This window comes from Oncorhynchus keta, chromosome 27 (genome assembly GCF_023373465.1).
Source record: "Oncorhynchus keta strain PuntledgeMale-10-30-2019 chromosome 27, Oket_V2, whole genome shotgun sequence".
In the NCBI taxonomy this organism is placed as follows: domain Eukaryota; kingdom Metazoa; phylum Chordata; class Actinopteri; order Salmoniformes; family Salmonidae; genus Oncorhynchus; species Oncorhynchus keta.
The window spans coordinates 5,841,229-5,857,974 of NC_068447.1; the positions used below are offsets into that span (position 1 = coordinate 5,841,229).

General features: G+C 43.0%; 2 protein-coding genes across 3 annotated transcripts in view; one reads left to right on the forward strand and one right to left on the reverse strand.

Annotated features, from left to right (window-relative positions):
- Positions 1-1,120: 1,120 nt before the first annotated feature.
- adrm1 (ADRM1 26S proteasome ubiquitin receptor) lies at positions 1,121-12,237 on the reverse strand. Its single transcript, XM_035757699.2, has 10 exons — positions 12,074-12,237; positions 10,320-10,576; positions 9,724-9,840; positions 8,311-8,434; positions 8,028-8,196; positions 7,384-7,526; positions 2,532-2,663; positions 2,105-2,262; positions 1,836-1,938; positions 1,121-1,605 (listed from the first exon to the last, which is right to left on the reverse strand). Exons 2-10 carry the CDS (start codon positions 10,527-10,529, stop codon positions 1,520-1,522), a joined length of 1,242 nt encoding a protein of 413 aa, XP_035613592.1. The 5' UTR covers positions 10,530-10,576; positions 12,074-12,237; the 3' UTR covers positions 1,121-1,519.
- Positions 12,238-13,764: 1,527 nt separating this feature from the next.
- The window catches only part of LOC118372000 (dnaJ homolog subfamily C member 5-like), a 40,490-nt gene continuing 37,508 nt past the window's right edge, over positions 13,765-16,746 (forward strand). The window contains exon 1 of one of the 2 annotated variants that reach the window (XM_052481317.1): positions 13,765-13,971. The gene's annotated coding sequence lies outside the window, so the exon portion shown is untranslated. Of the gene's footprint in view, positions 13,972-14,100; positions 14,395-16,746 lie in introns of those variants that run through there. The other variant, XM_052481318.1, reaches the window with a different exon arrangement.

The following is a 16,746-nucleotide window of genomic DNA, read 5'->3' on the forward strand; positions in this document are numbered from 1 at the left end:
GAGTGGAATGACAGCACAAACAGACTGGTACCTGGGCTAGAGAATAAGATAGCGCAGTATGTTGTCTTTGGTGTGTTAGTACTGTAACTTTAATAGTAATCTACGTCTCTCTGGGCTGCTTTCACAGACCTACATTTAAACGGCTCGATTCAATCCGTATCTCTGAAGATCCGCTCTCCAGTGTGATATCAATTTAAAGGTAATCTTCCTGCGTTCACAGTAAATGCTGCATTGTTTCGGCTCAATCGGAAATAGCGCTTGAATTTCAAATCGCGCTATAACTTCCGTGATCCGGGTTGAATCGAGCCCTAAACTTACCTGGACCAAACTGCACTTACTTTATACAGACCACTGAAAAATCGTGTCGTTGTTTGGCCATGGATAGAATCCACTTCGTCTAACTCATTCAGGAAAGTGCTTAAAAAAAATATATATATACATAAAGAATCCCTTTAGTAGAAAATTGTGGTTGTGATCATTGTGATTCTGCTTTACATACATTGACTCGATTTAGCTTGACCATAGCTCAACAACAAAAAAACATGCTTTCATGTTGAGAATATTAATGTAGGTCTATGAAACCGGCCCTCAGTAATACCGTGGTACATCCCTTCAACGTGGAATATGCATTAGGCGAAACAGCGCCCCCCCGGCACCTTTTATTGGCTTTATGGATGAAACGGTCAGGTGAGGTGCCGTCGAGCAGTGTGGTACAAATCAATCGTAGTAGTACATATTCTTCTGTTCCATCAAGCATTGGGGGGGTCATTGTTGGCAGTAACTTGAACTTCGGTTATATCCAAAACAAACATGTTAATTTCACCATTAAGGATGAAACAATGAGCTTTAAATACTATAATCAGTGTAATTGTTGATCCACATCACATGTACTGTATTCTATAGAATAAATGCACATTTTATATAGTTGGTATAATGGGGGGGGGGGGTGTATGGATTATATCACAAGAGTTTAAAACTTTAACTACTGTTTATATGTTATTATAAACTGGGTGGTTCGAGCCCTGAATGCTGATAGTACAACTTAAACAGCAATAAGGTACCTCGGGTTTGTGGTATACGACCAATATACCACGGCCTTAAGAGCTGTATCCAGGCACTCCTCGTTGCGTCGTGTATAAGAACAGCCCTTTACCCGCGGTATATTGGCCATATGCCACAAACCAGAGGTGCCTTATTGGTTAAATATCTCACTCAGATAACATAAGCCGATTCCCTCTCAGAAGAATAGCTATTCTAAATAAAAAACATTTAAATAAAGTCTTACCTGATACAAAAATGTGTATGGGTCAACTTTTGTATTTTTTTGTGCTCAATTGTTTGCTTTTGTATTTATTTTTAATCAGAGAAAGGCATCGAATACACACACAAGCTATTCAAAGACTATTGATTCGTTGGCACATGCATTTTCTGTAAAGATGCATCTGAGAAATGCTAAATATTCGTATCGGTAAGTAACAGAAGGACGGACGTGTGTCAAGAGACTCCAGGTCCAGATCTTCTAATCCAGGCTCATGTCCTCGTCATCGTCCTTCTTGTCTTTATCCTTGTCAGTCCCTTCCATGGCTTTGGCAAACGCTTCCACATCTAAAATAGAATTTACATTTTAGTTTTTAGTTTTTTAAACATGGGGGTTTCAGTGCTTTGCTCAAGGGGGCAGCAGATGGTATATTGATGCCAACCTCTGGTTACGAGCCTGTCTCTAACTTCAAGGCAACTGCTGCCCCCTGTTTGCCACATGAGCTTACTGCTTGTGTGAGGATGTGTAAATTATGATGTGTGAGTGTGTGTGTGTGTGTGGGGGGGGGGGGGGTCACCTCCTTTGTTTGCTGCATCAACAGCCGCAGAGGGCAGACCAAACTGGTTCATGAGAGGTCCGAGCTGTCCTGATGCCAAGGCACTGCTGAACATACTCATCGCCTGGGAAGAGACACACACACACAGAGAGAGAGAGGAGTTTAGCATTTAAGGGAATGTTGAGGAGGTCCTTTGGCAGTCATACCCAATCAAATGTTTCTTTATAAAACTAGGAGATGACCTGTCGTGACTGTCCGTTTAAAAAATAATATTTTTTAAAATCCTTAACCTGTTGGAACTGTGGCGAGGTGAGTGTGTTCTGGATCTCTTCTGCACTCTGAGGTAGAGACTCTCCCGAGGGCAGGTAGGGTAGGAGCCTCTGCTGTACCTCAGAGTTAGACAGGATAGGAGCCATGATCTCTGGGGTACACACACTGGCCAGGTCCACTGAGGAGAGGGTCAACACAATGATGAAAATATACACTATTAATTCATAAAGATAAAAATCTAAAAAGAAAAATGTCCACGTGAACTGCAGTCATGTATTGCCTACAATTTATTATTCAACTACACTCTTCTAACAAAACAAAAAGATTTAGCCATCTAAAAACAAGCTAATTGTTACGAAAAGTGAGAAAAACAAAAGCCACTAATTATCTGTAGAATGTATACATACTACTTCTCTCCGTCAATTTCCATTTCTGTCGTCCACTTACCGTCACCTCCCTGTACGGCGACGGCAGCCGACATGGCCGGTACGTTCATAGTGGCCAGGATACTCTGCAGGTCGCTGAGCTGGATGGGCTGGGTGGGGGAGCCGACGGCTGCCGGCACGACGGGGGTCTGGGCTGCAGCAACAAATCGAATCAACGTTTATTCGCCACAGACGGGACGTGGCCTAGGGTGCTAAAGCCGAAACCTCAAAACACAAATGTCTACAGTGTCGGTGACCACTGCCCTTTAACACAAGCTCTCCATCTTCCCCCCTCTCTTTCTACATATTCAATAAACTAACAAAATGTGTGTGTGCGCACACATAAATAAATACACAAAAGTATGTGGACACCCCTTGAAATTAGTGGATTCGGCTATTTCAGCCACACCATTTCACAACTTGCAGATTTGTTTACATGTTGCCCATTGAGACCGTGTCTGTGCCTCCATCTAGGTTGGACAAAACTAAACATGGCGGTGTTCGCCTTAGCAATCTCACTAGGATAAAGACCTCCTCCATTCCTGCCATTATTGAAAGAGATCGTGATACCTCACATCTCAAAATAGGGTTTTACTTCATGTTAGATCCCTCACTTCAAAGGCAGTTGTAGTCAATGATCATCATCTTGATGTGATTGGCCTGACTGAAACATGGCTTAAGCCTGATTAATTTCCTGTCTTAAATGAGGCCTCACTTCCTGGTTACACTAGTGACCATATCCCCCGTGCATCCCGCAAAGGCGGAGGTGTTAACATTTACGATTGCAAATTTCAATTTACAAGAACAAAACAAAAAAGACCTCTTTTGAGCTTCTAGTCATGAAATCTCTGCAGCCTACTCAATCACTTTTTATAGCTACTGTTTACAGGCCTCCTGGGCCATATACAGCGTTCCTCACTGAGTTCCCTGAATTCCTATCGGACCTTGTAGTCATAGCAGATAATATTCTCATGGAAAAGTCCACAGACCCACTCCAAAAGGCTTTCAGAGCCATCATCAACTCAGTGGGTTTTGTCCAACATGTCTCCGGAAAAAGCTGTTGCGCAGCAACTCACTGCCTTCCTGAAGACAAACAATGTATACGAAACACTTCAGTCTGGTTTTAGACCCCATCATAGCACTGAGACTGCACTTGTGAAGGTGGTAAATTACCTTTAAAAAATAGCATCAGACCGAGGCTCTGCATCTGTCCTCGTGCTCCTAGACCTTAGTGCTGCTTTTGATACCATCGATCACCACATTCTTTTGGAGAGATTGGAAACCCAAATTGGTCTACACAGACAAGTTCTGGCCTGGTTTAGATCTTATCTGTCAGAAAGACATAAGTTTGTCTCTGAATGGTTTGTCCTCTGACAAATCAACTATAAATGTCGGTGTTCCTCAAGGCTCTGTTTTGGGACCACTATTGTTTTCACTATACATTTTACCTCTTGGGGATGTTATCCGAAAACACAATGTTAATTATCACTGCTATGCGGATGACACACAGCTGTACATTTCAATGAAACATGGTGAAGCCCCAAAATTGCCCTCGCTAGAAGCATTTGTTTCAGACATAAGGAATTGGATGGCTGCAAACTTTCTACTTTTAAACTCGGACAAAACAGAGATGCTTGTTCTAGGTCCCAAGAAACAAAGATCTTCTGTTGAATCCGACAATTAATATTGATGGTTGTACAGTCGTCTCAAATAAAACTGTGAAGGACCTCTGCGTTACTCTGGACCCCGATCTCTCTTTTGACGAACATATCAAGACTGTTTCAAGGACAGCTTTTTTCCATCTACGTAACATTCCAAAAATCTGAAACTTTCTGTCCAAAAATTATGCAGAAAAATGAATCCATGCTTTTGTTACTTCTAGGTTAGACTACCGCAATGCTCTACTTTCCGGCTACCCGGATAAAGCACTAAATAAACTTCAATTAGTGCTAAATACAGCTGCTAGAATCCTGACTAGAACCAAAAAAAATGTGATCATATTACTCCAGTGCTAGCCTCCTTACACTGGCTTCCTGTTGAGGCAAGGGCTGATTTCAAAGTTTTACTGCTAACCTACAAAGCATACATGGGCTTTCTCCTACCTATCGCTCTGATTTGGTCCTGCCGTACATACCTACACGTAAGCTACGGTCACAAGACGCAGGCCTCCTAATTGTCCCTAGAGTTTCTAAGCAAACAGCTGGAGGCAGGGCTTTCTCCTATAGAGCTCCATTTTTATGGAATGGTCTGCCTACCCATGTGAGAGACGCAGACTCGGTCTCAACCTTTAAGTCTTTACTGAAGACTCATCTCTTCAGTGGGTCATATGATTGAGTGTAGTCTGGCCCAGGAGTGTGAAGGTGAACGGAAAGGCTCTGGAGCAACGAACCGCGACTTGCCCTCTCTGCCTGGCCGGTTCCCCTCTTTCCACTGGGATTCTCTGCCCCTCACCCTATTACAGGGGCTGAGTCACTGGGGCTCTCTCATGCCGTCCCTAGGAGACGTGCGTCACCTGAGTGGGTTGAGTCACTGACGTGATCTTCCTGTCTGGGTTGGCGCCCCCGGGTTGTGCCGTGGCGGAGATCTTTGTGGGCTATACTCAGCCTTGTCTCAGGATGGTAAGTTGGTGGTTGAAGATATCCCTCTAGTGGTGTGGGGGCTGTGCTTTGGCAAAGTGGGTGGGGTTATATCCTTCCTGTTTGGCCCTGCCTGGGGGTATCATCAGATGGGGCCACAGTGTCTCCTGACCCCTCCTGTCTCAGCCTCCAGTATTTATGCTGCAGTAGTTTATGTGTCGGGGGCTAGGGTCAGTTTGTTATATCTGGAGTACTTCTCCTGTCTTATCCGGTGTCCTGTGTGAATTTAAGTGTGCTCTCTAATTATCTCCTTCTCTCTTTCCTCTCTCGGAGGACCTGAGCCCTAGGTCCATGTCTCAGGACTACCTGGCATGATAACTCCTTGCTGTTCCCAGTCCACCTGGCTGTGCTGCTGGTCCAGTTTCAACTGTTCTGCCTGCGGCTATGGAATCGTGACCTGTTCACCGGACGTGCTACCTGTCCCAGACCTGCTGTTTTCAACTCTCTAGAGACAGCAGGAGCGGTAGAGATCCTCTTAATGATCGGCTATGAAAAGCCAACTGACATTTACTCCTGAGGTGCTGGCTTGCTGCACCCTTGACAACTACTGTGATTATTATTATTGGACCATGCTGGTCATTTATGAACATTTTAACATCTTGGCCATGTTCTGTTATAATCTCCACCTAGCACAGCCAGAAGAGGACTGGCCACCCCTCATAGCCTGGTTCCGCTCTAGGTTTTGGCCTTCTAGGGAGTTTTTCCTAGCCACCGTGCTTCTACAGCTGAATTGCTTGCTGTTTGGGGTTTTAGGCTGGGTTTCTATATAAATACATTTGATGTGTATAAAACCAAGCACACAGCCATGCAATCTCCATAGACAAACATTGGCAGTAGAATGGCCTTCCTGAAGAGCTCAGTGAATTTCAACGTGGCACAGTCATATGATGCCAACTTGCCAACTTTCCAAATTTATGCCCCGCTCGAGCTGCCCCTATCAACTTTAAGTTCTGTTTTTGTAAAGTGGAAACGTCTAGGAGCAACAACGGCTCAGCCGCGAAGTGGTAGGCCACACAAGCTCACAGAACGAGACTGACGAGTGCTGAAGCGCATAGCGCGTTAAAATGGTCTGTCCTCAGATGCAACACTCGCTACCGAGTTCTAAACTGCCTCTGGAAGCAACGTCAGCCCAATAACTTTGTCAGGAGCTTCATCAAATTGGTTTCCATGGGTTTCCATGGCCGAGCAGCTGCACACAAGCCTAACATCACCTTTTGCAAAGCCAGGAGTGGTGTAAAGCTCTCAGCCATTGGACTCTGGAGCAGTGGAAACATGTTCTCTGGAGTGATGAAATACGCTTGGAAGATGTTAGGACAACGCTACCTGACAAAATGCATAATGCCAACTGTAAAGTTTGGTGGATGAGAAATAATGGTTCAGGCCCCTTAGTTCCAGTGAAGGGAAATCTTAACACTACAGTATACAATGACATTCTAGACGATACTGTGCTTCCAACTTTGTGGCAACAGTTTGGGGAAGGCCCTCTCCTGTTTCAGCATGACAATGCCCCGTGCACAAAGAGAGGTCCATACAGAATTGGTTTGTCGAGATCGGTGTTGAAGAACTTGACTGGCCTGCACAAAGCCCTGACCTCAACCCCATCGAACACCTGAATTGGGATGAATTGGAACGCCGACCATGAGCCAGGCCTAATCGCCCAACATCAGTACCCAACATCACTAATGCTCTTGTGGCTGAATGGAAGCAAGTCCCTGCAGCAATGTTCCAACATCTAGTGCAAAGCCTTCCCAGAAGAGTGGAGGCTGTTATAGCAGCAATGTTCCAACATCTAGTGGAAAGCCTTCCCAGAAGAGTGGAGGCTGTTATAGTAGCAATGTTCCTACATCTAGTGGAAAGCCTTCCCAGAAGAGTGGAGGCTGTTAAAGCAGCAATGTTCCTACATCTAGTGGAAAGCCTTCCCAGAAGAGTGGAGGCTGTTATAGCAGCAAAGAGCCAACTCCATATTAATGCCCATGATTTTGGAATGAGACGTTGGACGAGCAGGTGTCCACATACTTTGGGTCATGTAGTGTGTGATATATATATATAAGTGTAGATATAGTGTGTGTGATATATATATATACACACACACTTTGACATTGCACCGTTTACACTTCGCTTTGTTGCAGACAGGCAGAATACAATGGGGTGTAAACGAGACAATAAAATATAAAAGTATAAAAGGTAATAACCAATAAGGTGCAATACTATAGACAGAAGACATGGTAATAACAGTACCAGCAGGAGTGGTGGGGGTGACAGTGGGGGAGGCAGCGGAGGTGGCAGCAGGGGTAACTGGAGTGGTGGGGGCCACGGTCGAACTGATCCGGGTGGTGGTGGAACCGGAGGAGGGGGTGACGGCCGCAGACTGACTACGGGAGCTGTGGTGGGGAGGGAAGAGGGGAGGAATTATAATGATTTGTTATGACGCGTACTGTGGTCGTAGTGTAGCTTGTATCTAGCACTCTGACCTTTGCAACATTGTTTCCATTTTGAAATGCAACATTGTTTCCATTTTGAAATGCAACATTGTTTCCATTTTGAAATGCGATCTCAACCGGCCCACAGAGAATGAAAGCGTCAGGACGAGACAGCAGTTCTGAGACAGGTGAAAGAATGCATCAAACTGTTTATGGATATACACAAAAACCATGTCAACAGAACTGGTCGAAATTTAATTTAATGCAGCTGGGTTTCCGTCTCTCCAACGTCGGTCTGACGTGATTGGTTTAGCGGTGTAGTTGGCTGGCTAGGGAGCCAAAGGAACAGCTTCTTTAGCACGGCTGTGCTGATCTAGGGTACTCTGCTCCGCCTCGACCGCAGCACAGCTGTAAAAGTCGTATCACACACTCTCCCCCCACCACCCTGCTAGGGCCTCTTACCTGGAGGATGAGGAGCTGGTAGCAGGGCCTCCACTGCCTAACAGACTGGCGAGACCTGGTCCTGCTAGGGCGCCTAGACCACCAAGTCCTCCCAGACCAGTTGGTCCAATCAGCTGCATCAGCTGTGTGTGGCTCATGTTACCCAGGAGGCTTTGCAGGCCACCCTCACCTGGGGGAATAAAAAAATAATAATTCTAAAATTTAAAAATAATTCTGACCTTAAGAGACGAAACAATTCAAATAAATTGTTATAAAAATGTTGAGTGGTCTGTGTGTGTCCTACCTCCTAGAGCAGACAGCTCGTGGCTGCTACTGCCTCCACTGCCCAGTGTTCCAGGCATGGGAGGGTTGTTCAGGTACTCATTCACCTTACGGCAATACTCCTCGTCCTTGTCCGATTTAGGCTCCTGGTGATCACAGGAATCAATAACATTAACAGTATTGTATCAAACAGTATCAAAAGTATTGGCTCTTGGTGACAAGAGAAATGGATAACATCAGAGAATGAATAAAGTATAAAAAGACCATGTGAAGTGAAGTAAAAAAAATGAAGTAAAAAAATGAAGTAAAAAAAAGTGAAGTAAAAAAATGTGAAAAAAAATAATAATAAAAAAGTTGTTCTATATCATACTTTAAAAACAGCTGATGAAACTAACACTGTAATAGTGTGAAAACATATGACCGCCGTTCTTTTCTGACAGTTGAAAATACAATCAACACTGGACCTTCTAAATCAACAGGTTTGCATAGGGTGGGAGTTTATTCCCCCCAAATCAAATCAAATTTTATTTGTCACATACACATGGTTAGCAGATGTTAATACGAGTGTAGCGAAATGCTTCTAGTTCCGACCATGCAGTATTCCATGGTGACCTCACCATACGTAAACAAAATAATAATAGGTTAACAGACCAATAACAAAGAGCGTTCCAAATCTCTCTACCAATAACAAAGAGCGTTCCAAATCTCTCTACCAATAACAAAGAGCGTTCCAAATCTCTCTACCAATAACAAAGAGCGTTCCAAATCTCTCTACCAATAACAAAGAGCGTTCCAAATCTCTCTACCAATAACAAAGAGCGTTCCAAATCTCTCTACCAATAACAAAGAGCGTTCCAAATCTCTCTACCAATAACAAAGAGGGTTCCAAATCTCTCTACCAATAACAAAGAGGGTTCCAAATCTCTCTACCAATAACAAAGAGCGTTCCAAATCTCTCTACCAATAACAAAGAGCGTTCCAAATCTCTCTACCAATAACAAAGAGGGTTGCAAATCTCTCAACCAATAACAAATAGCGTTCCAAATCTCTCAACCAATAACAGCTAGGATTCAGTTCTAGCTTGAGAAATAGTTATTTGGCTCATTTGTTATATATTTTTTGCACATTTTAATGTTAATCTATTACAGTAAGATACTGAATTGTTCCCAAGAAAACATTGAATATATATATTTTTTTAAACAGCTGCTTTGGGCCTTTAAGTGTCTAATAAAATCCCTTAATTTCCTTGACTGGTCCCAGACCCATTTATACTGTCTTGCCAAACTCCTATGGTCATTGTCACACATTTGGCAAGACAGTACCAACAGACCTGGGACCACCAGGCTAATTAATTCTCACCTTGCCTGCTATAGTTCCATGTCAAAAGAAATGGTATTATGTTAAATGTTTTGTGTAATGTTAATTCAACCCTCACCTGCATCCAGAAGAACAGCCTCTTGGATCCAGCCTTGAACTTGAGCACAAACACACGCCCAGTGGTACACTGGCTCACCTTCTTGAACTCACAGTCATCAGGGAAGATGATCAGGTCCTGGAATCAAAAACAAACAAGCAAGGATATTATAAATCTTACCGGAAACAGTCACCTTTTCTTTTTACTGGGTTAATATTGTATAAAGTCGTTAGATATTCTTCAGTTTATATACTGTTTCACTACCAGAGACATCATAGCCTGGTACAAGATTCTGTTTGTGCAGTTTTACAATCTCCATTGCTGCCATCTTTGGGCAAACCAAAATTGGGACCAGTCTAGAGACACTACGCCATCTGATTCAACTTGATCTGATTCAACATGATCTGATTCAACTTGATCTGATTCAACATGATCTGATTCAAGATTCTGTCTGATTCAACTCCATTGCTGCCATCTGATTCAACATGATCTGATTCAACTTGATCTGATTCAACATGATCTGATTCAACTTGATCTGATTCAACATGATCTGATTCAACTTGATCTGATTCAACATGATCTGATTCAACATGATCTAAATCCAGCAATCCACTCACATCATCAACATTTCCAGATCCCCGGTCCTTCCAGCAGAAGTGGATGAGGGAGTCGTCCGTCTGTTGGACGTACACACTGCCCTTACGTTTGTCCGGTGTCACTGTGCTACCCTTCATGGTCATCTTACCGGCACGAAACTCCACCAGATATTTACTGGACGAGCCCCGGGAGCCTGATACCAGGCTGGGGAATAGGGCACCTGAAGACATGATGATCCTCGGGTTGTTGACAGACACGTAGGCTTGTTGGTTTAATTCTAAAGTGGGAGGAGACAATAAAAAAATAAAATAATGTTTTCCTGACCTAGCAGACAGTAGCACGAGCATGCTTAAAAATGACTAGTGCAGTGACACGTAATTTTGAACTACTATTGAAAATGCGCTTTGTAATTACTTGGGACATTATATACTGAACAAAAATACATTAAAAACACAACAATTTCAAAAGGTTTTACTGAGTTTATATAAAAAGGAAGAAATCTCAATTGAAATGAATGAATTAGGCCCTAAATCTATGGATTTCACATGACTGGGCAGGGACACAGTCATGAGTGGGCATAGGCTTGAGAGCTAAGCCCCCAGCCATTCAGAATGAGTTCCCCCCCCCCCCCACAAAGGGGATTTATTACAGACATAATAAACTCCTCAGTTTCATCAGCTGACGGATGGCTGGTCTCAGATGATCCCGCAGGTGAAGAAGCCGGATGTGGAGGTCCTGGGCTGGCGTGGTTACACGTGGTCTGTAGTTGTGAGGCCGATTGGACGTACCTACCAAATTCTCTAAAACGACGTTTGGAGGCTGGTTATAGCAGAGAATTGAACATTACATTCTCTGTCAGCAGCTCTGGTGGATATTCCTGTAGTCAGCATGCTGATTACACCCACCCTCAAATCTTGAGACATCTGTGGCATTGAGTGGTGACACAAAACTCCAAATTTTAGAGTGGCCTTTTACTGTCCCCAGCACAAGGTGCACCTGTGTAATGATCATGCTGTTTAATCAGCTTCTTGATATGCCACACATGTGGTGGGATCTGAAGTGGCGCAGCGGTCTAAGGCAATGCATCACAGTGCTAGAGGCATCACTACAGACCCAGGTTCGATTACGGGGGAGATTTGGCCAGGGAAGGAAGTCATTGTAAAATTAGAATTTGTTCTTTACTGACTTGTCTAGTTAAATAAAATATTCAATTAAAAAAAAAAAACTCTAAACTGTCAGGTTGATGGATAATCTTGGCAACGGAGAAATGTTCACTAACAGGGATGTAAACAACTTTGTGTGCTGAATCTCAGAGGAGAAACTCCGTGCGTATGGAACATTTCAGGTATATTTTATTTCAACTCATGAAAAACACTTTACATGTTGCGTTTATTTAATTTTTGTTCTGTGTAACGAGCTAGAAAAATATTTCATTGGACAATTAAAACTGCAGTTTCAAGACGAGACAAATCAACCAAAATGTTGTTTGGCTAACTATCAATAAGAAATTGATAGGATGGATACGTATAATCTAAAACAACATTTCGCTTGTGTCTGGCTGTGTCATGATACCTGCTAGCTAGTTAGCATAAGCTAAGTAGCTAGCTAACGTTAGCTCATGACAAGGCTAAAAACTCTAAGCTGAGGACGGGACTAGTTTTTCAAAACCGTCATTCTGAAGAAAAACACATATCGATGTTCTCACAAATTTAACTGAATAATTCATCTTTTTACATTTCACATACCGTATACAATTTTTTTTAAATTGAATTACCTGAAGTTTAGCTGGCAACAAAAGTTATGTATCAGACTTCCTCGTTGCTCTTCTTCGTGGGTTTGCGTGAACTGTTCGCTTCTTCTATGGTGACTCTTTCGCAATTCTACCAGTAGAAAACGTGACCATCGCCACTCAAATAGAAATGGCAAGCACATTGGATTTCCTGTGTGGTTTTTATTTTCCTGGATCTTAAATCCAAGGATATACTGCTCAATTAAAACATGTAAAAAATGTGTTGTCCTGTGAGACTTTGTAAACAGAGATTAAAGGCTCCCAATAGTGTATAACAAAAAAAAAGTGTATCATGGAAAGTCAAATATGACTTTATCATTACAAATAAAGTGTATTACAACGAATGCCCCTTGCTTAGATAGGCATTGTCCTCGTTTGCTACACTAGTGTCAAATGTGGGTCTCGAGGCTACCAAAGACAATAGAACTCTAGGATGGTCATAGTTCTATTTAATTCTACATGTGCAATGCATGCCTCTCTGATGACCTCACAGGCGCCATCCCACTTCTGACACCAGTGTCTCATATGCACGGCAACTGGGAAGTAGTCCTCCATAGGAATGAATGGAATTCTACAGTATTTCAATTACATTTTTTCAAGGATAAAATTACATGTATTTAAATATTGTTGTCATGGGGACAGTAACAGTAGAACATTCCAGAAATTATACTTTAAGGAAAAGGTTGTATATATGTGTATGTTTAGCTCACATAATATTTCTTACACAAGCATTTTGCTACACCTGCAATAACATCTGCTATATATGTGTATGTGACCAATAACATTGTACTTGTTTTAAAAGTAAGCATGATGGTGTCTGGAATAGAATAAACATGTCAAAAAAAATGTCGACATTAATAAATAATAACATCAAAATACATTTTTACAACGGTGGAGGAGTAACAAGATGAAGGCTTCAAAACAGCGCCTCCTATTAGTCACATCTAGTGTATATATATAAATCATTGTTAGGTAAACTAGTAACAAGCCTACCTAAGCAAGACTTGTTACAAATCAATGCCAGGTTAGACCTATCAATACAGTTCCAAAATCTGATGCAGGAACGGGTTCATGTATTTCTTCATCAAAGACTAGCTTTTAGAGACGTTGAAGGATAGATCAGACATGTTATAGAAAGATATTGTAAAGTGGACTTTGGGAAAAGGGGGAAACGCTACTCAATTTTTCTCGATTACATCACTCAGGACGGATTTGCGGAAGAACAGAAAAAGGACGTGAAAAACAAAATCCCCCGTTTTGGTCGAGATCAGAAAATAATTGTGCGAACAACTTTTGTTATATCGTGAATACAATACAATTATTTTGTGATCGACAAAACGAGGGAATATTTTGATTTTATTAATATGACTTCTGTGCGAATTCCCTCATACCTCCCACTTTTCCAAACACCTGGGGTGCCTACATTTCAATTGAACCTGTGCTACATTGCGGGAACGATTTCTCCAAAAAGTTATTCTATGTACTTGAACAAAGGGTGTAATTCATTATGCCAATTTTGTTGCAAAATATATCTTAAACGGAAACAAACCGAACGAAGCAAACCCCTCCGTAGTTTAAAAAAAAAAATGTTTTAATTTTATTTACATAATGGTCGTTCAGTACAACACTGTTTCCGTTATATGTTTTCGTGATGAACGCAGCCCCCGGATGTGGGAGGGATTGACAGCCAACCAGGACCGCTTCTCGTTCAGCTAGTTTACTACGTGCTCTTTATTTAATTTGATTTTATTTATTGAGTGCTCAACCAAAGGAAGCTTGCGTTGTGTACTGTTGCTGTTTTGTTGTTGTTGTTGGTATGCGAACAAACATAGATACTTTTTTTCAAAATCGAAAGATCAACTGTGCCCAAAGTAGCTAAAACGGTAAGAAGTGCATTTGGATAGTATATTTCCTATCTCCCCCCCGGTGTGGCATCATGGTAGTATGCTTCTCCACCCGGCCTTGGATTAGAGAGCTAATGTTAGTGAATGGGTGGATGGTGTCAGCTAATCTAGTAACCACTAACCCAACATAGATGATGTGTTTCCCTTTTTGATACGGTAGCAAGAGATTATCTGCGTTACCGTTTTGTCTTCCGATCTTTATTTTATATTTTATAGACAGCTAGTGGGAGATTGCTTATAGGTTGGTTTTATAACGTTTAATTATTATTATTTTTATTTTTTTAAAGCCAATTCATCATGGCCCGGTTAACGTTAGCTGGCTAGTAAATTTACCTATATTTTTAGTTAACTATTTAACTAGATAAACATCTCAAATTTAATATCCAGCTAACATGGACCCCGGTGAGTAATTCTGGATTTGCTGTAAATGGGACCGGTGATTTTATATCTAACTACCTAGCTAGTTAACGTCAGTTGTTGTCGATGTTTGTCATAACAAATGTTTTATCTACTTTATATATATATATATATATATAACACTAAGTCATGTTAAGGTCCCCCTGATCAAAGATTCGTTATGTTCTTTAGCCAGCTAGTTAAACAAAATCGGATTTATTTTGCCTTGCTTGGACACTTTTACATGAATCTAGTTCCTGTTAGCTATTTAACTGATCAGCTGATGCCAGTACTAGCCATGTCATGCCTTTGCCATTTTAAGAAGAACAGCTCAAACGTATTGTATATTGAGTCCAGTGAGGCCAACCCACACATACAGTAAGTCTGTGGGCCAAAACAAGCCCTTTATTCCACAACACGAGTTACGGTAGGATTCTGGTCACTATAATGGAAATAAGCCACTTCTCATACAGACTGGATGCATGATTTAGTGATGTAGACAGCAACACCACATAGCATGCATATGCCTGCAATTTCCTCCAAAAACCAACACGCATTTAGCATCGTGTGCACATTTTCTGAAGGGAGTTGTTTCATTATGTTGTCATCAAAAATATAGGCATCACTGACTCTGACAATGGCTGACTGAGTGACTATAGGTCCTTCTGTAGCTCAGTTGGTAGAGCATGGCGCTTGTAACGCCAGGGTAGTGGGTTCGATTCCCGGGACCACCCATACGTAGAATGTATGCACACATGACTGTAAGTCGCTTTGGATAAAAGCGTCTGCTAAATAGCAAATATTATTATGTTATTATTATATTATTACTATAGAGGATATCATAAATCAAACGGGTGGTTCATTATTATTATTATGTCACACATCCAATCCTGCATCCGAGGCACCGAATCTCAGTGTCCCTACAGACCCTGGTTCGATTCCAGGCTGTATTACAACCGGCCGTGATCGGGAGTCCCATAGGGCGGCGCACAATTGGCCCAGCGTCGTCCTGGTTTGTGTTTGGCTGGCATAGGCTGTCATTGTAAATAAGAATTTGTTCTCAAATGACTTGCCTAGTTAAATAAAAAAATATGGCCAACCTTCATTTGAGCTCATTTGAGGGTGTGGATTAGCGGCATAACTAGCGACCTAGCTAGTGTCAACAACTTCATTGTGTGTGTGTATAGGCCTAAAACTTGTGCTATTGACAGTCTTACTGCTTCAGGCAAGCTGTGGGTGGAGCTGACCATTAACTTACAGTATTTGTTTGAATGTTGTTGACCCAACATATGTTTGAGGTGGTGGTTACCGGTGATGTAGTGGTAATAAAATTGGTGGGTAAAGTCTGATTGCCGGTCGTGGTGGAAAAAAGTAACGCTTTCTATGGGTGGGTGGGCACACTGTCCCAGGGGGTAAACTGTCCCAGAGGGGGGGGGGGCACACTGTCCCAGGGGGTAAACTGTCCCAGGGGGGGGGCAAACTGTCCCAGGGGGTAAACTGTCCCAGGGGGGGCACACTGTCCCAGGGGGTAAACTGTCCCAGAGGGGGGGGGGCACACTGTCCCAGGGGGTACACTGTCCAGAGGGGGGCACACAGGGGGTAAACTGTCCCAGAGGGGGGCACACTGTCCCAGGGGGTAAACTGTCCCAGAGGGGGGGCACACTGTCCCAGGGGGTAAACTGTCCCAGAGGGGGGGGGCACACTGTCCCAGGGGGTAAACTGTCCCAGAGGGGGACACACTGTCCCAGGGGGTAAACTGTCCCAGAGGGGGGACACACTGTCCCAGGGGGTAAACTGTCCCAGAGGGGGGGGACACACAGGGGGCTGTCCCAGGGGGGGGCACACTGTCCCAAAAAACTGTCCCAGGGGGTAAACTGGGGGGGGCACACTGTCCCAGGGGGTAAACTGTCCCAGAACTGTCCCAGGGGGGTAAACTGTCCCAGAGGGAGGGAGAGGAAAAGGTGGATAAACTGTGTTTACCCTCCATTACTGGCTAGTTTCTATCCATGGTACCAGAGAGGATGGGCCTACTTCTCCTTTCAGGCATGTCGAGAGCAGTTTAACTCGTTGATCTTTGTGTCTTGTAATCTCTGTCCCAATACATTGTTCAACTTTCACTTCCATTGTCCCTGCTCTCGCACACTCACTCTTCTCTCGCCGAATGACATTCTTCGCTAAGCTGCTGCTTCCACATGTGGAAAGGGGGCCACAATAGGGTTTGTAAATCAGCACTGTACACTGTCAACACAATGCACAGTAAGCATCCCATTGAGGAAAATACTGTGTTTCTGTCTCAAATGGTACCAGGGCCCTATGGGTAGTGCACTACTTTTGACCAGGGCCCTATGGGTAGTGCAC

Coding starts and splice junctions, on each gene's coding strand:
- adrm1 (XM_035757699.2), bottom strand. CDS start 10,529: ATGTCTTCAGGTGCCCTATTCCCCAGCCTGGTATCAGGCTCCCGGGGC. Junction 9,841..10,319: donor GATCTGGAAATGTTGATGAT/GTGAGTGGATTG, acceptor TTTTGATTCCAG/GACCTGATCATCTTCCCTGA. Junction 8,197..8,310: donor CGAGCTGTCTGCTCTAGGAG/GTAGGACACACA, acceptor TTATTCCCCCAG/GTGAGGGTGGCCTGCAAAGC.